Source organism: Anopheles marshallii, chromosome 2 (assembly GCF_943734725.1).
Source record: "Anopheles marshallii chromosome 2, idAnoMarsDA_429_01, whole genome shotgun sequence".
NCBI classification, from domain to species: Eukaryota; Metazoa; Arthropoda; class Insecta; order Diptera; family Culicidae; genus Anopheles; species Anopheles marshallii.
The window spans coordinates 31,867,826-31,893,169 of record NC_071326.1 but is presented as its reverse complement, the minus strand read 5'-3'; the positions used below and the strand labels follow the sequence as shown (position 1 = coordinate 31,893,169).

General features: G+C 45.5%; 1 protein-coding gene across 1 annotated transcript in view; it reads left to right on the top strand.

The window, feature by feature from the left end:
* LOC128719214 (hemicentin-1) overlaps positions 1-18,042 on the top strand; it is a 41,864-nt gene extending 23,822 nt beyond the window's left edge. The window contains exons 3-16 of the mRNA XM_053812837.1: positions 93-203; positions 350-553; positions 675-826; positions 2,957-3,101; positions 5,410-5,540; positions 8,989-9,148; positions 12,154-12,323; positions 12,618-12,741; positions 13,276-13,436; positions 14,602-14,743; positions 16,784-16,907; positions 17,071-17,297; positions 17,502-17,692; positions 17,800-18,042. Coding sequence (XP_053668812.1) covers positions 93-203; positions 350-553; positions 675-826; positions 2,957-3,101; positions 5,410-5,540; positions 8,989-9,148; positions 12,154-12,323; positions 12,618-12,741; positions 13,276-13,436; positions 14,602-14,743; positions 16,784-16,907; positions 17,071-17,297; positions 17,502-17,692; positions 17,800-18,042 — 2,285 coding nt within the window. The remainder of the gene's footprint in view (positions 1-92; positions 204-349; positions 554-674; positions 827-2,956; positions 3,102-5,409; positions 5,541-8,988; positions 9,149-12,153; positions 12,324-12,617; positions 12,742-13,275; positions 13,437-14,601; positions 14,744-16,783; positions 16,908-17,070; positions 17,298-17,501; positions 17,693-17,799) is intronic.
* Positions 18,043-25,344: the final 7,302 nt, after the last annotated feature.

The window sequence follows — 25,344 nt, the reverse complement described above, 5'->3', positions numbered from 1 at the left end:
CATATATCGTACGTCGATGTCACTCAACCTATTGAAGCCCATTTCGGTCTCTTTCGCTTCTATTCATTCACCGGTTGTTTATTCATTTGTAGTGCCACCGGATCGGCCCATCATCTATGATTCGCGGCGCCGGGAAAAGGCAAACACGGTCGAACCATACAGCGAGGGCAGCGACATTGCGCTGATCTGCGAGGTCAAAGGAGGTAAGCCCCAACCAACTCCGGATGCAGGAGGTCGACCCTGGAGGTCTTCTCCATTCGATTGGGTCACGATGCTCCTGGTGCGCAAGTTTGTACTCACAGTTTCTTTTCTCTGGCATCGTCCGCTCTCCATTCCACACCCCAAAAAGGACGTCCTCGGCCGAACGTTACCTGGTACCTCGACAACAGTGTCATCGATGAGTCGTTCGAAACCCGACCAGACGGAACGACGGTCAATCATCTGTCCTATCCAAACATTGGCCGACAGCATCTGGACGCACGGTTGATGTGCGTCGCGAGCAATACGAACCTGACGCCGCCCAACAATAAAGTAGTCGTCCTGGACGTTAACCGTAAGTACCCGGGCACGGTCGATGTTGTTGGTGGTGTGACCACCGCCGAACCCCGCGGCTGGGGGCATTCCCGTATGGAAATGAGCTTCTAACGTGTTGCGATGGTTCACGCTTTTCACAGTCAAACCGGTCGCGGTCCACATCATGGCCAAGGAAAAGTTCGTCTCCGCCGACAAGCGGTACGAGATTGAGTGCAAAAGTTCGGGCTCCCGCCCAGAAGCGGCCATTTCGTGGTGGAAAGGAACCCGCATGCTGAAACGCGTAACGAAGAACGTAAGTACGGACGGGGCATGGTTTGTAATTACAGGTTGGATGTGTCATGCTCGGTCAATCGCAACCGATCGTCCGTTCCCGTGAGCAACAACCCGAGCGAAGGTCCGAATCAAACACGCACAATACATGGTTTAGTTTTCTTTCTGAAGACCGGTACTTGTTCCATTTTCAAAGTGTGACAATGGAATCGGTTCTTGTTTTTCATCCTCTAGCTAAATTGAAAACAGAGTTAATTGTGCACACGACACAATGCCCGTGTTCCAGGGTTCTCTCTCGCTGATGCTAAAACAACAATGTATTGCATACCTTCAGGGCTGATAGTGGGACGTTAACTTTGAAGTGATAATTTATAGGAAAACATTGTGAAATAATGAAACGGTCCTGACGTCGAACGCGTTTGTTACCCCCGATCAGTTTCCGATCCACCCACCGGTTTCGGGTAAATAGGAATTGCTAAATATTAATTTTAAATCAAACCACAACTTCAGCCGTACCCTGCCACCAGCAATTGTCAGCACCAGCGCCGGTGTTTTCGTATTTTCTCGCACACTAATTGCGCTCATAATTATCTTGCCTGATTTTTGAACTCACGCACCGGCCGGGTTTGTAGCCCGAATGGTGCGATTGCACCTGTCGCTGGAGGAAATAATTAGCAAAACCAATCGGCAATAATTATTAATCAACAATTTCACGGATACCCATTGTTCCGCGTTGCCCGCTGGGAGCGAAGCAGGTTAATGTTATTGAAATGCTATTTAGACGAAACTCATTCCAGCCGCAGTTTGACTTGTCTCACGGACGGTGGGCTGTGTAGCACTGGGATACATGCTAATTTCATTTGCAGGCAACGGTAAATGCACTGTTTAGTATGGAATCATTTTTGGAGGTTGTCTCTGATTGAAACAAAGTTAGAAATCGATCGATACGCCCTGATAAGAATTTTAATTCATTTCGTGAATACATTTTATGACTTGGAGAGATTTCATAATTATTTAAAAGTTTTCAAACATAACAAGCTTTCAACAAAAACTACAACTAGAAAGCAATAATTTAATTTAATTTAAATACTGTTTCTGGCGTTTATTAAAATAAACAAATAGTATGATCCATTGCATTAAGCTATTTTTTTTTTAACAAACCAGGTGAACATAAAGTGAAAATGTCAGAGTAACAAACTCGTAAATAATATGAAAACTCAAAATAATTAACTGAACGCTATGCCGAGAATGTACTAAATGCCTCACGTTTTTCCTTAAACTGTTAACAGTTTCGCAATTTACAGAAATGCCTTTAACATAATCAACTTAAAACATTCTTAAGGATTTCTCCTCCAAAATTTGATAATTTATTTTAAATTTACCAGTTGAATCCTAATTTAGTTCTCATTTATTTATTGTTCGTCTGTTTGTTTGACACTCGAGCTAAAGAACCATTGTAACTAAAATTTAACCTTAATCTAATATAAGCAAAATTATAATAAACAGCAGGAACTGGTGGGTACACAAAGGTAGGGTGTGTTCTCTGTTTGTGGAAATATTTGAGGAAGTTTGAAGAAACTTTTATTCCAATATTTGAAATTACTTTTCCCTAATATTAAACACATTTTTACAGTGATTTTTAAGAAATAAACTTTCTTATAAAGAAGTACATACATTCTAAATGGAACTAATAAAAAAATTCGAGTGTAAATATGTTGCAGCGGACTGCCTTACATACACATCACTGTAACGAACGTACCCAGCTCAAGTAACAAATCCTGCAGAAAGGAATCAGAGTAATACTTAGTTGCAGCTTGATCGAATACAAAGTATAAATAGAGTCGAAGATCATGCAGTGGCGGCAAAACCAAGAACCATCTGCCGTACAGAAAGCCCCGAAGTACCGAACGTGCACGTGATTGAAATGTGTAATATTGCGGACTTTCCATCGGCTAGAAAGGAATTTGCGCCGTAATGGTTGCGAATTGGACCGTTGCATTATATGTGTGTGTTTGTTTCTTTCTTGTTCTTTTTGCCCTCGTACTACATGTGGGTTATATATGCGAGTACACTTTCCAATCCCTTCATTCAGGCCCAATACATTCATTTTATCGTACATTTTTTTCCCCGTTTCTCTCCCTTTTTCCCGCAGTTCTCCGAGACCGGCAACCAATCACTCAGCGTTATATCGTACACGCCGACGGTGGACGACGATGGCAAATATTTGACTTGCCGGGCCGAGAACCCGCTCATCCCGGACAGCGCAATCGAGGACAAGTGGCGACTGGTGGTGCATTGTAAGTAGCGAATCTCGCATTCATTCCCTAACCCACGGAAAAGGGATGCGGAACAGTAGCTTAAAGGTTTCCCTGTTTTTTTTTTCTCGCAATTACAAGAAAGAGCGTGTTGTTTTCTAAATTAAGAGATTAAAGCAAAAACCTTTGCTGTTCCTGCGCGGCTGCAGGATTTTTGTTTATAGCAAACTGCGTAAAAGTATTTACAGTTTATGGCTTTCCTTTAACGTCTTTATTTACTGTCTTATTAACGTCTGTCTTCGGTTGCATTGGATCGGGATGGAAACACTCCACCGTTGGGGAGGGAAAAAATAAATCACCAAAGCCACACCACCGATGCAGAGCAACGTGATTGACTTCGAAACAGCGCGTACGAATCGGGAGAATCGGACCGACTCTGAGTTACACGTTGCCCGAGTCGAAACGAGGCGTTGGGCAAGCAGTAAAACCAATGGTCCAATCCTCCAGCAACCAAAGCACACACACACACACAACACAAAACGGAACCGAACGGAAATTGAATTCCATTTACAGCCCACCCAAACAACGTCCTATCAGTTTTATTCGCCCGAGGTACGATCGCAACGATAAAACTGCGTTCCGCGGATCACAACCCGGTGCGTGTCCGGGTACGGTTACGACGATGGCGTTACACGGCGTTTTATGGCGCTACCCAATAAATGCTAAACTTCAAACTAAGGCCATCATCACTATTTGTGGGTGCCGGTTGGCAAACGGGGACACAGGAAGGTTGCGCGGCACTGTAGCCACGGTACGCGGTGTCCTAATTGAGACGCAACCGTATAAATCGTCATCGAGCATTTCACAAAAAAAAGTGGGAAAGGGAACGAAGACCCCAAGCACTGAAGTACCTTTTGCGCTAGGTAACCGGGATGCCGAAACGGAAGCCCAAACGAACGAAACGAAACCAAATCTAATAAATACTGTAGCATAAAACTGGAAATTAACTTATACTCTTGGACGAAAAGTTTTGCAAAGCTTTTCATTCAAGTTCCCGCACTGCCATTCTGGACGTCGCGCACTTCCTCTCGCTGTCTTTTCCCACCGAATGCGGAAATGAATGGGATTTGCTGCGTTCACGTGCTTCTCGGTGATGGTGTGCCCCAGCCTCTGGTCGGGCATTGAGACGAGGGTTTCAGATCTCCTTCTTTTCTTTTTTTTTCTTTTGCTTTCCCTATCACAGTCCTGCTTCACCACGGGGTTAAGCGTGTTGCTGCCTATTTATGTGTTGTGCCCCGCCATGTTTATGCAACCGTGAAATGATAAAAAGCAGACACTTCAAATTGTCCCTTTCGAAAGTCCTTCGTCCTTGTGCGCTTTGAGAGTCGACTTTTCTAGCGTGTTTTTTTTTTAATCTTCTCTCTATCTCTCGATCTCCTTCCCGACTTGCTGCCCAATACTTGGCACGAAGAAACGCCACTTAACCACGAGTGCTGGGGATAGCAAAGAACCTCCCGGCCACGGTGGGTTCCCTTGCTGTTGAATAGTGTGTGTGTGTGTGTGTGTGTGTGTGTGTGTATGTGTGTTTGTCCTGTATCCCCCATCGTATCTGGCAATGGTGTCGTCGTTCTGGATCGTAAATAAATAAGAGATGGAAAAAAATGTGACCGTTAGCCAACGACACAAGTAGCATAAAACTTGTCTCCTTATTGCCCACGCGATAGGGGTACCGGAGCCAGGAGCGTGCTGTCTGGCCGGTAACGCAATAAAACCGATGCTTCACCATCGGATGCTGGAAGGAATGCTGTTTGGGAACCGTCGTTGGCTGAGGAAGAACAAGGGGCAAAACCATTATTTGCATTGGCCCCGGCACGCCCGGCTGGCGTTAACGTACGGTTGGCGCATTGGCAAGTGCTGCGACAGATAAAGCGAAAAGTGCTACGCGAAAGATTCCGCGTACCGGCCGGGCCGAATGGAAGAGTGATTCGTGCCGCTTTGATTACCGGATGATTTTACAAGTAAATCGCAACAGTGCTCTAAGCGCCGTAATGGATGTTTTCCAGTCGTGACTTTTAGTTTCTTCCTGTACCCTGTTGGCGTTCACTCCGCTCTGCCGTTTGTAAGCGGTTTGCTTTACTTTGCATTTTTATATCGTTGAGCATTTTACGAGCATCCAGTGTGGCTGCGGTAAAGTGTGATTGGGGTAAAAAGTTCGACTTGCGCCAAACTTGAGCTCTTTGTTTGCTCTAAATTGTGTTTACACTCCGCCGTGGTAGCATTAACGAGCGGGATGGCATTAACAGCAACAGCAAAAAATAACATACAAAACTCTTTTACTTACCCCCAACAGACATGCCGATCGTGACGCTCAAAATGGGATCATCCCTTAATCCGGACGACATTAAGGAGGGTGACGACATATACTTCGACTGCCACATCCAATCGAATCCTAAACCGTACAAGCTCGCCTGGTATCACGATGTAAGTATGGGTGTACGGTTTCTACTTTTCGGGGTTTTGCCTTTGTACCGCTCCACTACGTCACAGTCGGCAAAGGGACACCAAGGTTTTCCAGCATCGAAACTAGCCCACATCCTTGCTCCTTATCCTGTCCCGATTATATGCATTACACCGCCAGTCGGAAGCTTCCCTTCTTCAAGGTCGTTATAATCTTGGCGAATGTGATGGAAAAGCGCCGTAAAACGAGCACGGCACCCTGCTTGAAAGCTCCTGAGCTCAGCAAGAATAGACTACCGGCGTCCTTGGGGTTGGAATTGCCCCATTCCATTTCCTGCTGAAACCGAAGTGGACCATAGACCGCGTTCGAAGAAAAAATGATCGGTTGAGTGTGTGTGTGTGTGTGTGTGAGTCACGGAAGGAACTTTACAACGGCGACACCGGGAACATTCCTCAACATTGTTTGACCGAACCGACTCTCGACCAACCGTTGGGACTAGCTCAGTCTACGAGCACCGTTCGTTCCCTTGGTTGCATGGTAGGGAATGGGTGTACAGCTTATAAATTTTTTTTTGTTCTCAGTCCTTCAGTAAGCTTCTGCCCAGAATTCATCTCATAAAGCAAACGTGAAATGTTTGATTTGCCTAACCACCGGAGGATTGGTTGTAAATGGGATTTGCGAAGCGGACCGTGTGCCTCGGGTGTTACCGTTCCGATGGTGGGATGGGGGTTTGTTGCAAATGAGACCGGAGAGTTGCGCTCCTGGTGGTGTTCGTCATGGGGAGAGATGTACAGTATCGCGCGCGCGAGGTAGATTCTGCATCGGTTCGTTTGTTCGCCAGTATGTGTGAGACCCTTTCTGGCCGGTCACTTCAGTCGGAGGGCAGAATTCCGGCCCACTGCAACTTGACTGCCGCTGTCCGATGGATAAGTGGATCCTGACCGCAAAGTGTCTTATTATACCGACCGTTCGAGGGTGTTCTTCTCAGCTTTTACAGCCCCACTGAGGGTAATGCAAAGCTATAAAAGACACCTCCTCATAAAAAAAAATTGTTAATTCAAACGCGTCAAGTGGAACACCCGAGGAAAGAGATTGAATTTAATCATTCTTCGAAATGTTCGTTTGTGAAAATAATGGCCATTATCTGGAGGCACTTTGACGGATTGAGCGTTTTGTTTATCTCAGCAAATTGTTTGTTTCGGTGTTATTTCTGTCGCAAGGATCGTATTCTTGGTCGTAATTGGTCGAGTACCTTGGTTTTATTTATTCCAATATGACGGCGTTTGCTGTACTATCAAGTGCCTGGATTTATTGGCTTTAAAGTTTTATGCACTAACCTTTAAATATAATGTATGCAATAAAAAAATACTAAATAAATTCCACGATTTTCCTGTCAACACACTCGCACACTCGAAAAACACTCGCACTCCAACTAAAGAGCGTAGAAGTTTTACATTGTGATGCAGTTCGAATCTTCCGTATATAACCGCCCTATTGAGCAAAGACTGATGCGTCACTCAAACCCATAGTTTCGTCAAACATAACCACAGTCACGTGCAACGGAGCCTAGGAAGATCAAGACTTAGACCAAATTTAGGTCTTCTGGAGTCAACCAAACTGGACATTCACTGGAGAACTAGCGATATACCTGGACAATCTGGAAATTATTATGCGAAAGTGTCACCCCAGCTTATTGATAACTGAGTAGCAGTGCCGACGAAGCGAGACTTTGGGAGCTTGACGGATATCGAATCCTTCTTAACATTAAAAAGAATCTACTACTTCACATTCTCTTGACAACTTTTGGAAGAATATTCTGAAAAGGTTGACAATTTTGTGTAAAGGAGCTTACATTTATCTACTAATACAGTAACAAAGTGTCTTTCGGAAATTGCCATTTGAATCAAGATATATCTCTCCAAAAAGTGACTTGATCGTTTGTACTAACCCAGCATTCCAAGAACTCACTGGAAGTAACTGGTATGGATGAATTCAATCATTTTATGGGCTAATAATGATCCTCAGTATAGTCCTCAAGGACGATGGACCCACATACAACTTTCTTGTTTCATCCAAACCTTCTTGATTCACTTCAAAACTACGCAAAAGCTGACATCAATTTGAAAACTCTGTTTTCAATTTTAATCTCTTTAATATAGCACAAAAACAATCAACACGCCGTCAACAGTGCACAACATCTCGCTTGTTTGAACAATTCCAAAAGCAATGTATCTTAAATGGATTACCTAAACATACGTTCAATGACACTTTCCGGCAACCAAGCATTAATTGCTGAAGGAACACTTCCATGCAGCAATTAAACACACGTTACATCCTATCTATTGCGCACTACACCACCTGGTACAGTACATTTTCACACCCACCCATTGTGCAGCTTTCAAACAGCCCCCGCTCGGCATTCAGATTCCACTCACGAACACCCCGGAATCCCATTACACGGTACGCGCGCAATACGCGCTTAACACAGATAAGCAGATGCCTTTTAGAATGATGTTTCAAGCAGAATAATTAACAATTTAATTGACACGGGAAAGCAACACAGACGCAACATACTTACCTTTGGAATGGAATATAAAAAATAAAACACCCAAACACGCGACCGCACATTACCAGCCGTCTGTCGTTGTTGCCGAAGGCGTAACCACCGGCACTCTCACTATGTAACTCCACCAGCAACCATCCCTTCCCGCACCTCCTTTCGTCCGAAGCTGTTTGATGTTGAAAATTCGGATTATCTGCACGGTACATTCATAATCGTTAGAAGATCCACCACCGCTGCGCGCCACCCCATCCACATTAAGCGCACCGCACCTCCCCGCAAATATCGTGCAGTTCGCACCGTTGGGAAGCTTCTGTAGAATACAATTAACCAGCAAACCAACAACAAACGGTTGTGTAACGTGTGTAACGCGAACGCTCACGACAACTGTGCCAGGCCGGGCTTACACGCTTGCCGCATCGTGGCGGGAAGGTTCGTTTCCGCACCAAGGCACCAGGGTGGTGTAGCCGTACCATCCAGGTCGGCGGTCTGTAGATTAACTCGCGTTCTTGCCAGCCTCACTTGATCCTTATTAAAAGCGGTCTGAGTAAATAATTCAATTCCCGCCCAAGATTTGGCACGGTGGGTGGATGGGCTGGAGTACTTTTTGTTCCTCTGCTTCTCACCTTCAATTACTACTTCAAGCCGGGTATCCGGGTACCCCGATGATCGGCACCGCAGTACGCGACGCTGTGCTGGCAAAGTAAAAGTAATGGATATGTATATGGGATTGTTTCTTACGTCGTCTCCATCTTCTGGGGATCCCGCTTCGTCTGGTTGATTATTTTCAGCCAAAAAAAAAGAATCAGCTCCTCGATGCGAAGCGAACCACTTCTGCGGTGTGTCCTTGTCGTCCTGCGACACTGTTGACAATACCATTCCATTTTATCTTCTTTTTCTCTCCCCTACAGGGAAACGAACTCCATCATAACGTCACAGCTGGCATCATCCTGTCCGACCACTCGCTGGCCCTGCAAGGCGTGTCCCGCAGCCTGGCCGGGGACTACACCTGCATGGCGGCAAACACCGAGGGCCGCGGTACGAGCAATCACGTCACACTTCGCGTGCGCTGTAAGTATCCTTTCTCGTCTGCCTGCTCATTACATCCTTGCGCACACCCCGAGCCAACCCGTGGTGGCGAACGATCTCGAGCTGATTTTCTTTCACTCCGCACGGCGGTTACTTGCGCGATATTTTGTTTCCTCTATGAATGGCTTCGTGTTAAATTCTTTTTTTTTATTCCTTCCTAACCTACCACTTGACGAACTGGTGGTGCTCTGCGTGTAGCAAAGCATACAGTGAATTTTATTCGGTACGGTGAATCGGGTTTCCTGTTTTTTTTATTTATTTTTTTTGCTTTTTGGGAGGCTTTTTTTTTGGAACCCAACCAGTACGCCAGGTGAATGAAGTCACCCGAACGGTGCAAACGGCTGGAACGGATTCTCATTTTGGGGCGAAACGCATTATTGTAAATGAAATGAAATTTCATTAACTCCTCGCACCTTGCGCTCTTTACCGGTGCTTTGCCAGCAAACCGGGTACGAACAAATGAGGCTCCTGGTGGCTTCGGTTTTCACGCTGATCGACAGTGTGGCACACAGAACAACAATCCCCCTTAGGATGGGAAAGCTTTCCTATTTTTATACATGGACCACTCTCACTCCCTCTCTCTCCCTTTTTGAATTGGTGTGATGCCATGATGTGTGTGTGGGTGTGAATTTTTTATTTAACTAAACCGCATCATGTTCCGCAAATTGCAACCACTTCGGTCGGTGTTTTGTTCACGGCATCGAATTTAATTTCACACATGAATATTAACCGGTGCTACAAATGCTCGATTTACGCTCGCTTTCACTTCCTGCTGCTGGCGGTGCTGCTACTCCTGCACCGATGAACAAGCGCCAAAAATTGGGTTCAAATATGAGCGAATACTTGCCATCCACAAGGGAGTAGAAAAAAAAACTGGATCGGCGTGGGATTTCAAATTGTATTTTACGTAAATTTCAGCAAACAAAACGGGCATCCAACCATCCATTCGTTCGACTCCACTGCTGTGGATGGATGATGCGTGTGTATTTTTATATTGGTGGCCCAAAGAGTAGAATGAAACGGGTTTTTGCGGAGGTGGTGCAAATGGAGCCCAAATGTTTCGTGCGAAAAAAGGCACAGTCCCACTTTGTAGTCGATTGTGGGCATCGTAACAATTCGTGCAAATGTAATTGAAGTGTCACAACCGTCCAGGGAATTCAATCGATGGATCCCTCCAACCCATGCACATTCCGGCAGGGACGACCCACCAGCATCCGCGGTTGCACAGTGGGAAGATTTGGACAAAATGATTAACTATTTACCTGAACGTTTAAAGAAAAATAGTTTTTTTAGTACGGTACACCGAAACTTCGGTCTCTTACCAATAGTTGTTTTATTTTTTTTTATTTTAATTCATTCTTTTCGTACCCCAGTCGGTAAAAGCTAAAATCGAACGAACATTTTCCCATTTTTCCAGTTCGTCCCACTTGCTCTTGCAATGACCATTGAAATGTGTTTTAAGCACCAGCGCACTGCTCGATGCGCTCGAGTGTGCTGAAACATCGCACCTCGATTTTCGAACTTCCTGAGAATGTGTTCGTTGTAATGGCGGATGAACCTGGCCCATTCCCACCATTTTCCCATTCCGATCACCCGCCCCCTAAAATGGGACGACCGGGCGATGCTTTGATTTTCCAACCTCCGCATAGTACCGCAATCAGTCACGATAATCGAATAAAAGCGACGCAACGGTACCGCGGATGTGGTGCCAACCAGCTGTCATGGTGGCAGGTGTGTGTGTGTGTGTGCATTGAACGGGGGAATCGGGTGGGCTTGGCACTGGTATGATCATGGTTGCCCTGTGTGCTCGCATTTCCCTCTCAATTGACTGATAATTTGTTTGTCAGAAATGGTTGTAAATCAGAATTTACGCCATTTGATTTCTCTCACACGCACACGCACACCCGTACCATTCAGTGCCACATTTAAATGACTGCGTGAAGGATAGCAGACCCGTTCGTACCTTTTGGGAAAATGAAATTCGTTTATTTTGGAAACGAAATTTCCACCGTTTTGGTTCGATGCACATTTCACGCTCAATTAGTTCATAATACAAAATGGCAAAATGTGAATTGATCCTTTAGTGTGTGTGTGTTTTTTTTTTTTAACAGCACAATGAAATGGGCTTTGTGCTTTACCAGCTGGCCAGCTTATAGCAATGATTTTTAAATTGCAAATTAATTTTTCCTGTAATTTTGCTTGAACTCAATCATGTGGTAAACGGGCACCACGGACAAATAATGCCCATCAAGCGAATGATATGACTAACAGGAGCTTTTAATTGAACTTACCACGTTTGAGCCTTTTGTAGATTACCGTCAAGTTAAGCTAGAGTGTAACTAGAAACATTTATAATAGTTTGCAATATTTCGATCTCTTAATCACACCAATTCTAAACTTTATGGAGTTACACGTTGAAAGCTTTGTACATGTGGAGAGAGCTTTCAACACAATCAATTTCAGCTGACAAAAGTTGTAGACAGTGGTAAGAATGCCAAAGTTACTCCAACGTATTCAGTTGAACTTTAAAAAACAGAGCAGTTAGAAGCTTGCACTTTAGCTCTCTTTAAAAATCAAGGACGCAAATAAAATAATTCTACTGAATGTTAATTAAACATTAGAAATACAAATAGAAATCGAATTAGTCACAATTACAAGAAAAAAAGAAATAGCAAGAAACTAGGTGCAGTCCAGCAATGTCATTTATACTGTCAGGCATTTTAAATTACAGAGTGTATTAAAGATAGCACGCTCTAAATACCACGAAGCATCATAACTAATGAGGTCTGAACATAACTTTCCATATGATGATCTCACGCTGCAATTATAATGCACTTCATATCCTAGTTTTTGCTTTCCCGTTTTATATTCGACCCAAAAGCGCAATACTCTTTCATACCCAAACCCATCTAACCTCCATCGGCATGCACTCTGGCTAATAGATGCACTTTTTCTTACCATTCGACATATTCGATCGACCCGAACAGATGCACCGGTGTGTGCAGTGGACCGCGAGGAACTGTTGGGCGCTCTCAAGCACGAAACGCTACAGCTGAAGTGTGAAGTCGATGCGTCTCCACCGGCCGAATCCTTCCACTGGACGTTCAACTCATCCGGCGAACAAACCGAACTACCGTCCCGGCTACACTCGAGCGAGGTAAGTGACACCGGGACCTGTGCGGCAAGATGAACCATCCCGGACCCGGGCAAATAATTAGAAACCATCTCAAAATGCGATAATGAAAACGAACCGTCCGAACTGGCCGGCGCCGGAAAACCCCGGATGAAGCCCGGTAATTGGATGGTGAAATTTAGCGCTTGCTAACGTGTTTTTCCTTGCTCTGTTTCATCTTTTCTTTTTTTGTCGTCGCCATTTCGTGGTAACATCAACCCGGGACCCGTGTTCTCGCACCGGTCAACTACCAACCTTCCGGCTGACCGCTTCGGACAGACCGGTCTATCGAGGCTTAATTACACGCCGACATCCGATCTGGACTACGGGACGATATCCTGCTGGGGACGGAACGCGATCGGTGTGCAGAAGTCACCCTGCGTCTTCCAAGTCGTCGCTGCAGGTAAGAGAATACTGACGGTTGAAAATCCGGCCCACTTAAAGGATTGAAGTGCCAAAGTCGGGAGTAGACTTCCGGTCAAGTAGGTCGCACGATCGGGGCAAAAATTGGACGAGACTGGAATTTAATTAAAACGCCATACAATCGCACTGACGGGAAGGTACGAAAAAGGAGCGAACCAACGGACGAAGATTACGCAAAGTGAAAGGTGTTTGCAAAACATAACGAATAATCCATACTCGTTTCGAAGCGAAACCCTGAGCAGGAGAAGTTCTTGTCTCTGTTCACCAGCAAACAAAAAAAGCCCACCGAGATCAGCCACAAGATAACCGATCTTGTCTACCAATGTTTCAGATTCTTATCGAACTTGCTTCAAAGAATGGCTTCTGCCTGGTCTGGTCTCCATGGAAACGACATTCTTGCATAAACCTTACAAACTTCCCTAACCCTAAGAACTTCCGCGACATGTCTTTGCCTTCACCGTCGTCGTCTATCTACATCGTGCGTCTAATGCAATTTTGTAAATTTTCGTTCCAGGACGCCCGTTTGCATTGCAGAACTGTTCCGTGTCGAATCAATCAGCCGACTCCCTGCACATCGAGTGCATCGAGGGTTTCGATGGTGGGCTGCCACAGATGTTTCTGCTGGAGCTGGTCGAGGTGCCCGTTCTGCGATTAGTTAGAAATTTAAGCTTACAGGTATGTTACGCTTCCTCTTCGTATCAACAGCATCCTTCTCGAGGTCCCAGTTGCCTCGAACATCAGGTGCACCACCACAGCCGAACACAAAATCGATACTTTTGCACTCTACAAACAGCCTGCCCGATGCGACTCGTTCTCCCATGTCGGTACCCACCCATCTGAACTGTCACTGTCGATTGTTTCACTTACATTTTCTGCTCGGGTGAGCAAAAATCTCATTTTCATCTCTGCACCAAACGGTTGCAGAGTCGCAGTACTTCCAGCTGCACCTTTCCGTGCACCAAACCCATCGGCACAGCCAGTAACAATGTGATGCACTACACTTGGCCGAGGGTTGCCGAAGCAGAGCGACAGAGAGAGTTCATTTTGCTGTTGAGATAGTTCTTAAAACTTTCTCCTTTCACCATGTTTAACCCTTGTCGGGCGAAAACTATCCACCGTACGGTGGGTGGAATCTGATGCCAACCAGGTCTGGGCAACAGCGTGGGCATACTGTGCAACATAAAAATTGGAAAATATGAAACATTCCACGGTTTTGAAAATTCCCCGCAGGTACCTGACAGGAGCAAGGCAGATATCACTCCGAGGCAGGGTTGTTGCTTTTCGGTGAAATACTTGCACTGTTACAAGTGGCCCGAGGTAGTTACCGATACTACCATTACCAATGTCCATCTAGCAGGTGGAAGCAGTGGGTTCGCAAAACGTTCACCCAACCGAAAGTCACCCTGAAATGGGTGTACCACTCTGTAAGGTTAAGAATTGTTTGCATAATGCCAGACAATCGGCAACATTATTTCCCTTTCTTCAAGATAACAAAATGGATTTCTTAGAATATCTTCTCTTTCTACTTATGCGTATTGTGCGTATTGCGCTATTTTCGCTCAAGAACATCAGTGGAACTAAGACGGAAAGGAACTTGAAATTGTTTACGTCGAACTACATTATATACATCTTGACTCAATTTGTCTAACCTTTCGAGAGGTTGTTGCGTCGATCTTCTTCGCCAAATGATACCGTTGCAATTGACACGAATGCACCATAGGACGGTGCATAGTGAGCCAAGCTATTTCCATCTGCAAGCAAAGAGTTCCATTCGCATTTCTCCGGCCATGAAAACTAACACCGTTTGCTGATTGCTTCCACTCGCTCTTTTCATCCGTAGCATCCTCCGGTACAGTTCTTCATAGATAACCTCGAGCCGGGCAGCTCGTACCGCATCATACTGTTCGCCGCCAACGCCAAAGGCCGCTCGGAACCGGTCATAATAGATGATATTACCTTCAAGGGTGTGGCCAAATACACAGGTAAGAAGCAAACCCGGGAGAGGCGAACAACAGTCGTAACAAACAGCAATACACTGCTGCAAACACAATTCGCCACAGAGACAGAGAGCTAGACCGGTACGGTACTGGGGCAGTTTGGTTGGCGTTAGGTTTGAAGTCACTTCACCAGTGCTTCAGGTGAAGACATCGCACAACGGCGAGATATCTACCGGTGCGCACTGCAAAACTTATTACAATTTGCTCGCACGGACATCAAAGTCATTGTTGCATCTTAATCCGTTAACGCCCGGTACGAGGTTCCCGTACGCTTCCCCGTAGCTTGAGTCTAATCGGCCAAGGCACTGGCATCGGATATTTCGCCATGGAAGCGTGTCGCCTTGTGCGCCGATATGGCAAACCCAAACGCAAACGAGGAAGAAAAAAAGTGTCCTTCCCACCACCATCGGTTGACATGCGTTTCACCAAAGAGGCTTAGCGACTTTTAGGAGCATTTCTTTTTGTTGTTGTTGTCTAATGCCTTCTGTTCACGAGTTCCCATCTGTACGCTTAAGTCTGCTTCCCGTGGACGTGTAGGAGCGTCCAGCATCAGAACGGTTACCATCAGCCGAAGCGATAACTCCGGTACCTACAGTTTCACACACCATCCAATGTGCCTTTAGCCGCTCGGCGACTCCGGTTGGCTTCGCCCTGCTGACCACTCGGGCACGAAATCCAGCACGCTGATGACCTCTGACACTGGCCACCGTCATTCACGGCCGTCATCTCACACGCCAGCGTACAAAGTCCCGAAGATTCGCTTTTGTTTGTGAGCCACCTGAGAAAAGCTCCCGGTGGCTCGAAAGAGATTATAGATGGTTCCACACCCGGGTTCCTACTGTCATAGTGATTTTTACTTCAGGAAGCACTCCACAAAGGCCGGACCTAGAATCTTTTCGTGTGGCCCAGCCGGTGTACTGGCTCGAACTATGGCGCACCGGTTCAAAATCCCGTCCCGGGGTGGGAGGGTTGGTCTTCTGGCGAAAAGGAAAGCGGTGATGAATGGTTTCGCCACCGGAAGCAGACAGCTTGGGATGGACGAGACACAGAGTCAGAGAGAGAGAGAGAGTGAGAGCTAGAGTCATGTTTGTGCCCGGGATTAGAGTGTTTCATCGTGCACGGCCTGGCGCTTGAACTCTTGTTCCCGGCATCGGCACCAGCACCCGCACGCGCACCCACCGAGGTAATGTTTAAGGTAATTTCTTCGGGAAAGGCTCTGAAATTAATGAGATCCCGGGGACGTTAATAATAAATTTGATACTTATCCGGCCTTAAAGGTCCGGCGGCCAGATGGGCGACCGGGTTCTCCTGTCGACCGTCGCCCGGGCGTAGTTAGGGTAATGAAGATGAGCCCGTGCTGCGTTTAGCGCCGGTCGACATGGGCAAACGGGGGCTAAATAGTTTATTGCAAAACGTACCGTCTGGCTTACCGGCTGCGACATATGTCGCTACGCGCTGGGCTGGTTGAAAGGCCGATCAGTGACGCTCCCGTGTGGATACTCAGATACGGTACCGGTTGGCGGGATTTTGCCGTGCGCATAGAGATTTACCATTTGCGAAAGGTGCGTTTTGGGAAAGATACACGGGTCAACGAAAGATTTGCGACGATAAAATACGGCTGGATCAACGAGCACTGGAAGAATGCGGACTAAGGCGATAATGTGTGTACTTTGTGGGACAAGCTTACTGTAAGATTAACAATCTATATTGGTAAACATAAAACAGTCAAATGAATTAATTGGTTTTTGTTTTGCTAAATGCAACATTCTATTTCGCAACAAATTTTCTCAAACCTTTTTTTTAGTATGGTAATATTCCAACTCGAAATATTTTACAATTTGAGAAGACAAAATGTGCAAATATTCTGTTTGTTACTGCAGTTGTTAGTGGCCTTACGGTGTCCAGTAGCGTTACGACTGCGAAGCTCTGTACCTGTACTGTAGCTATCAGCAACCATCTACCTCGCCAAAAGAGGCCTCTATTTGCGTGCGGCGTTTTTTCAAAGCTTCCACTGATTTATTGCAGGCGTGTCCAACATTATGAATGTTCCTTTATCACCGGTATTGGCCGCATTAACACTCACCGTGGCCATCCTGTTCGCCGTAGTGTGCATCGTACTGGCAACCATCTACCGGCGACATGCGAGCAAGTAAGTCCTTACCGACCGTGTAAAATATCCTTCCGAATGCGAACATCCGATCGCACAGTGGATCGGTTTGCGCCCCGTCGTCCGGACGGAGGTTTTTGGTACAACGTTTACACACGGTAAACTAACACACTCGAACCTGTGCTTTGTATTCCCCGTGCCGCAGAAACACGACCAAAAAACTGAAGCCCACCAAAACCGCCCAGCTGACCTCGACGCCCGACTGCCAGCTCGAGTCGACCGTACATCATCAGACGCACGATCCGAACGGCATCCAGACGCCGCTGGTAGACAGTGGGGTGGGTGGGATCGGCCGGCGGGGTAGTCCCACGATGGGTGGCGAACCACCGGACGGGGATGAAACCGATCCGGATGTGATACCGAATCAGTATGGTAAGTAGTGAGCGGTAGTAGCCATCGCCGCGTGTGTAGCGAACCGAAAATCACACACCGGATGCAGTTGGACGTTTCGGGCGCAGCGCGCCAGAGCAAACCCATCAGCTATCATAAATCTTAATGCGTTCGTTTTGTTTCGATTTTTTTGTGTGTTGTTGTTTTAATCCCACCACCACTACCTGCGAATGCACGGGAATGTAGAACGAAGGCCACCGAAGACGACACTACCTACGCCGCTGTTCCGCAGCCCGTCAGCAAGACTGATACACCGCAATGGCGGTGAGCATCTGCTCCACGAGGAGGAGCGACATTGTGATGGATCCAGTCTGGCCTCGCTGAACGGGTCAAACACTGAAGTACATCATTATTCGTTTAAGCCTAGTAAACAAATCGTAAGTAACCGTACTGGCATCTGGTATGCCTCACCCCGCTAGAAACTCCAGCTCGGATGCGCAAATCTTGCAACTACTATTATTGTTCTGATTTGGTTTCTCCGCAGAGTTATGCCACCTTGGGTCGGGCAAACAATAGCAGCGTCACCTCGACGCTCAGTCCACTAAGTCAGCAAGCGTCAACGGGGACGCTGCCACTGCCGTCGATGTCCGTTACCGGGGTCGGTGCCGTCGGGAGCCTGCTGAGCAGTCCCGCCTCCCAGTCGCTGGTCACCTCGACGCTGAACGAGTACCGGTTTCGGCCCGAGGTGGTCACCACATCCAACCGAATACAGGAAAGTTGTATATAATGTGTAGAACGAGCGCGCGCAACAGCATCCCGCGGGGTTTAGTGTAAGTGTTTGCGAGGGCTCGAACGTATGCGTTAAATCCTTCCGCAACGGCCGTAGCCCATACATATCCCTGCTGAATCTTCCGCCAAAACCAAAAAAAAAACAAAAACCATATCCTCCCTATTCAACCCTCCCACAAACTTCGTCGTGAGCGAGCATGTACCGTGAGTGATTGTGTGTGTGTGTGTGTGTAAGTTTAGAGTCGTAGAGCCGTATCGTAGAGCCTTTGTTTTAGAACAGTGAAATGGAACGAATTTTGGAGAGTGTAGCGCCATAGGGCCATAAGGTTAAGGATCGTTGGTGTCTGGGCCCGCCAACTCTAAGGGTTTTCCTGCTGGATGTACATATTTTAGTCATATCGGTTCAGATTGAGCAGCGCGCGGAACGCGAAACAGTGAAGGAAACGCCATTCGATGTGACATATCTAAGTAGCGAACGGGCGCCGTTGTAGTGTGCGCACAAGTTTCCAAGACATTGCGTTACTGACTGGACAATAAACCTGGATGAAGTTGTAGGCAAACAGCAGCGGCAGAGCCACACCAGAGTGGCACCAATACCTGTATTTCAGGAGAGACTTCGAAGCGATGCCGTGGCAGAGTAGTACTGTTGGTCCGATCGAAGACGGAAAGCAGAAGATTTCCATAATTATAGTTTAGGACGATAGATAACTATTAATTACCGTTCCACTTTCCCGTTCGCATTAATTTCACACCGTTTATTCCTTTCTAAACGAATGTTCAATTAAATGTCGTTAACGTTGATGTGTCCGATTGGTTTTGAGGTTCATCGCCTGTGCAATCATTTACCGATTCCCGTCCCGATTGTCGTCATGCAGGACGCGTGAGGGTGCGAGTTAAAATGTACATTGAGATAGGCAAGATGAAAAAAAAGAAGGTTCGACTGACTGATTCCATACCGCACAAAAGCCGTGAAAATTCCAAAGTGACGCGACGGGGAAGGTCTCAATTATTCACCGAGGTCGAGACCAGAGCCCGCTGGCCTCAAACGCACAATACGGTCAGATCTGCAAATAACAAAACACGTTGTTTCTATTCACTGTACAAACCACAACCTTAAGGAATGTAGTAGAACCTAGGCTGTAAGTAGATGCGAATTGGTGCAGAAGTACACAAGTGGTTGCGTCAAGAAGTACTAGGTAATTCTTGTGTTCGCTTTACGTTCCTTGTTATGATTTCAAACTAGTAAAATCAACGACAGAAAGGGTACGAGAATCGAATCCAGAAAAGCAGAGAGAAACAAAACATAAAGCTCCCTACGGGAAGACGAAAATTACCAAACCAATGTACGAAAACAAACGGAAGAAGGAAAGCTACAAAGCGGCTGCATACAAGGAAAAACTTATAAGAAGAAAGAAAATAAAACAAAACATGTGTATGATTTCCAAAACATTGTTTTCATTTTCATAATAGTGCAATGTGTCGAAAGAAATTAGACATTTTTAAAGTTCTGGAAACGGAAAGATCTGGAAACACTCCGGTGGACATCATGTGGGGAAGCATTGGTACCGTTCGGGCCGATCCAACATTTTCGCAACACTGGCAAACCGTTGCAAAACCCAACACCGACACCTTCTTAGCCGTCACCGCACAAACACCAATGGCAATCCCGTATGTGTGTACCGGGTAACCACCCGGTTCACCGTCCACAAAGCGACGGACGGGCCCAGGGAAAAAATGTGGCAGAAAATTTAAACAATGCCCTTAGCAATTTTTCTCTCGGCCGAGCATCACGGTAGCTTTGTCAAGGAATTTTCTTCCGGTTTTGCTGCGCTCCAAAACTCCGTTGGTGGGTTTTGTTGCTGCTGTTTTGCTTTCTTAGCCTGCAGTAGCGCTATTTTTGTTATCTTTTGCGCGAACAACGAGCACATTTTTCGAGCCCACTCTTCCAGGAAGATGAATCTTCCACTTGACTCCAGTCCAATGGGGGCGAACACGATCCCTTGGGAATGTGCGCTTCCGGCAGGAAGCAGCGAGCAGACGATGCAGCCGAAACCGGATGAATGTAAAAATTTGAAGCGCACCGGACCACCACGTGTGGGGTGTGTGCATTGGGTATGGAAAAGCGTAAGGCAAAGTTTAGCGTCGTGTTTGGCCTTTTCAAGCGAGGTGTAAACGTTCACACATTCAAAATAAAAGAAACCCTATGGTAGCCCGAAGGATATCAGCCGATCGGGAGTTGTGGGCTTACAACAAGTTGGAACGATAAGTGCGTTAACATTTGCGAATTTGTTTTATGTTGATAGTTATTATTTTCAAACTTTCAATTCCCTTTGCATTCCCGGAAACAAGTTTTCGTAGTTTTATTTTAGATTAACATTTATAGAACAAAACGAGTAGGTAAGATTGTTTATGCCTCTTTTGGATGTGGCGAACTTTAAATAAAAAAAATACTTCCATATACATGCAAACATCTTCTCTTGTCATCAACATCTTGTAAGTAAAAGTAAAAGTTAAAGTAATATTGCTGTAGAATTAACCACCATTGTTATACTTCTAATTTCCAACATTTCCCAAATATTAATCACATGTAGGCAAACCAGATTAAATTGAATCGAAAGAGATGAAAATCATTTTTAAAAATCCCAAACACCAAACCGGCGTTCTCTATTCATTTTTGAACACATTATAATTCCACAACAAAAGCTACATCGTAAGAAACCAGCCGGTAGTTCTGAATACGCTAACCATTCCACATAAGCCTCTTACTCCGGTGTACACTACCGTTCAGCAAATGAAAATCCCACTCACCCATCCTAAAAACACAGTGCTTCAAAGAAAACGGTTCTACGGCAAACCCGCAAAGAAGCTGGTTCTAATTAAACTCCTTTGATTGTTCAAAGTCTGGCACTATCGTACCGGCACACCGGGGCACTCGAACACCACTCGGAAAAGCAACGCTGCCGAAGAAACCCTGGGAATATCCCAGAGAAGGGAACCCGGGCCGCCGCAACGCAGGCAGCACAGGATAGAACCGAAATCTGCTCCATATCAATGATATCGAGTTATAATCAAAATCACTTTGCCTATTGATTACGGGTGCTCTTGAAACATACTCCAGTCACCAGTATCCGGTTTTTTGTTCCGGTCCATACCGTGGTGCGGGGTTGCCTGTTTGCTAGCATCCTAAAATGAAAATAAAAACAAAACCCCCAAAATCTGGGAAAAGTTTACGCCAGAAAAGCTAACGCCTTTAGCCGTGGATCAGACGTGGGGTGCAGCGTGGGGGCAGAAGCGATACATTGAATTATTTATCAGCTTGCTGCTCGGGGAGAAAATTACTGAACGAGCTGAACGAGCTTGCCCGGTACGGTGTACGGTCTTTGCAAATTTTCCACCCACACACACACACACACACATACAAAAACACTCCTCCGCATTCCCCTAGATGGTTCCGTTGAGCACGGTACGACACGAAGACACATAGAAATCTTTGGGTGACTAACTCAAAGGCACGGAACCAAAACCCCAGTGTGAATTTGAGATGAAGTCTCCAGTCTCCGTCTCCGTGCCTCATCGATTGCTCTAGTGCAGGAAGTTCAGCCTTTTCAGCATAGTACACGAGTTCCCTTAGCTCCGGCATTAGTCGTTATCGTACGATTTCGTCACAACACTTTTTGAACAAGCGAACCGGCACCCATCCTCGTCAGGGCGCTGCTCGGCAAACGTTCGATGGTTGCAGATGCAGACCGGTGAGCTGGAGGAAACCGTTCCTTCAAAGCCCTTCCGTTCCGGTGGGCGGTAGAGGCGAAGCGAAGCGATCAGCTTTGCGTACCGAAATGGGACCTTCCGTTCACTTCTCGGCAAACAAGACGCACAAGCCTTTTGCCGAAGGTGAAAGCGGGATTTGCAAGAAAGCCGAAGAAAACTTCAATTTCCGATAATTAATAAATTATTCCAACAGCTTTCATTGTTTCCTATTCGACGTCTTACGGTATCTCACCCAAGCATGGTGCAATCCATGAAGTACATGCTGCAGAAACATAATCGCCACATTCTTGGCATGTAAATGGAAACAATAACGCAGTGTTTTAATTACTAATGTAGTTTAAAAAGAATAAAAAATTATAACCATTTCGCTTTACAAAGTAGATATTTGAAGGATGAACTGATAGCAATTTGCCTTAAGAATTTGCTTTTCAGGATACCTAGTATGAGCTGTATTCAACCGTACACCGTTGGTTGTGGTAGTTTGTGAAGTCTCAAAATTGTATAGCGTTATCTGTATTAAAAGATGAAAAGATCGTAAATTCATAAACGCTACGCAAACAATAAACATAAACCGCATTCAAAGATTGTATTGAACTGAAAGCTCCACCTCCAAGAGATAATATCGCGAGGAACTTCGCGTCCGCAGGTAATCACCAGTCGGGCGATGGTAACATTTTCTTCACATTGAAGGGTGTAAAGTCATAGAAACCGACATACCTATACACTTGAATAAATCTCTTGGGGTATGGCCAGAACCAGGAAAAATACTCTAGTTATGCCAGTAAGGTACGGAAGAATATAACGATGCAGATGCCAAGGTAAAGTGATCTCACCGTTCACCCTGGAATTCGGAGCATTTGGCCAAACGGTCAAAAAGTAGCTGGACAATACGAAATTTTTAAACAAACTAACGGATATTGCCAGCCGCATCTTGGCACTGATTGTCACCTAGAAGAAGCGAATAAAAGTGTTGAATAAAATACATCTCTTATGGTTATTAAAGCTTGATTATAACTTTATTCATTTGGAAGTCTAAACAGTAGAGCTCTCGATCGTTGAGGTCAGGAAAACTCACAACAACATGGTAATTCATTGTTATTTATATCGACCAGTTGGAGGAAGAACTGTGCTTTAAAAAAACGTAATAAATCAACCATGTATAGAACATGTGCATGCATGTTTTTTCATCACCATTTAAAGATTAACAACATTTTAACGAACACGTTCTGAGTCATTTCAACGATGTGCAATAAAATTCGAATGAGCTCGTATGCAACAAACGCAATGCAACAAATCACATAATTAGAGTACGATTTTTTGCTTTCTGCCGTTCCCTTTAGATTAGATTGTGCATATAACAGCCCACAAACAACAACAAACTGGTTATCGTTTGATTTGTTCGTAACCTCAATAGTTGCAATCCATGCTTACACCCAGTGCTGCTACTATCTGCGCAAGAAAGAAGAGAAACCGCCGACGTCGATCAGCCACCGATGGAAAAGTTTTAATTGCCGAGTGTTAATTGCCTTTCAAGAAATCTCGCCTCCGGACGATACGGACGTGCGTTCGGTTGGTTTGGGCCGGTTGAATCAAACACCTCCAACAACCAACCAACCATTCCCCTAACCGAAGGCACGTCCTCAACTTTACCGCCGCTGTATGCGAACGTACAGCCCAGACGGACAGTTCGACATCCTATACCCGCGCGATAAAGCTTAAACTTCGTGAGTATATGCACTTTCGACCCGGCACAGCCCAGCGGGACACCGTGCGGATAGTGGCGCACTTTGCAACCCGACGCAAACTCCAACTTCAAAAACTGCAGAACAGCGTACACCGACTTCCGACTACCGGGGGCATGGGTGCCCGGGCGGTACATACGCCGGGAACTGTAGCAAGTGTCGGCAGAATTGAGAAGTAGAAAATTTACCTACACACAACTTGCAACTTTTAATAACTCAATTACGACACTTTGCGTGACTGTGGCGTTCCAATTGGACGGGGTTTCGGGGGTGGATGGATCATACGCTGCCCGGTCGAATGTTCAATGTATATAGGCAATTCATGCGGTGGCGCCAACCACGCACTCTATGCCACCTCAACCCCTGTTTTTCACGCCTCATTCGATCGGAGCTGTTGGAAAAATAACCCGTAACGGGACGGGAGGAAGCATACATGGGCGTATTGTTTGCATTGCGCTTATGCCAGGAGCAATAAAAGGAACTAAAAAACACGAAGAACCGGAAACTCAATAAACAACACAGCTTTCATTCAAAGTTTGATTGGCCATTCTGTGGTGGGCAGGTCGGTGCAATCGGAGCGAGTCTTTTAAGGCCATGATTCGACACACGGAACAATACAGCGGAAGGGATCAACAATCAAATCAACTTGATTTCTATGGGGATTCGTGTGTGGGCTCGGTAAAGGTACTTTACTGCCTGGCGTTCCTTTAAAAGAACAACCGCCAAATGAGTGGCTATCTACCTTGAATGCTTTTACACATTTCGTATAGCCATTGTAACACGATTGTGCTACAGAAAATAGAATTTAATTTCGTATTATTAACTAAACTTGGCACGCATTTACTTGTTGTGACAATTCACTCCTTCCACCCATAGAAAACAAGCATTCGGGAGAAAATGCTCGAAATAATAGCTGCATTCCGTGGCACGGTTGGGTACAGTACACAAAACGAGCATAATTGGAATGTTTATCAATATCGGTAACTAAGGTGTAACAAAACACACCTGTAACATTTACAATTACAACACAACATGTACAATTAACAATTCAATATACCCATTAGTAGTCAATACCCCTATAGCAAACAATTAGTTAGAACGAAAAAAAAAAACATTTCTTCCTTCCACGGAACTCCTTCAACACCAATAATTGCTTAATGTGCATTGTTATTATTGCGGAATGTTATGCTATGCTATTTCAATTACCAACTCATCCAAACTCAACAGGAATGATTGTAACGCACAGTACAAATAAAGAAATGGGAAAAAATGCAGCCAGCAACTGCAACAAATGATTGCTTAAAAGCGTTTATGCTCGTTTGGTACGTTATTCAAGGTTCAAAATATGTTTTATCATCTGCCATTACTTTTAGCAGTAGTGCTGGTCAGCCAGATCTGGCTCCACTAACCAGAACCGATCCACTTATATTTCGCGGATAGGAAAGTACTTGTCAAATTAGTTTTGCCAAGTAGGGTTTTGCTAAAGCCGAGCATTGTTATGCTGAACAAAAGAATTATTGACGACTCGCCTCGTATTAAGGTCGTTTTATCGGCTCGTACGCATCACTTGCCGTCAGTAGACCTCTCCTGTGATCTTTACACTTGGTAGTGGCAGGTCGTAATAAAGCAGATCTTGATGGTCCCATCATATTTTTTCGCCTTGTTTGTCAACGATATTTGTGCAGTAATACCACATAATTGTTGCCTAATGTTTGCAGTTGTTCTTAAACTGTTTGTCCCTGTCTCCTCACCTTCGAATTGTCTGTTACTTGAAGATCCCCTCTTGAGCA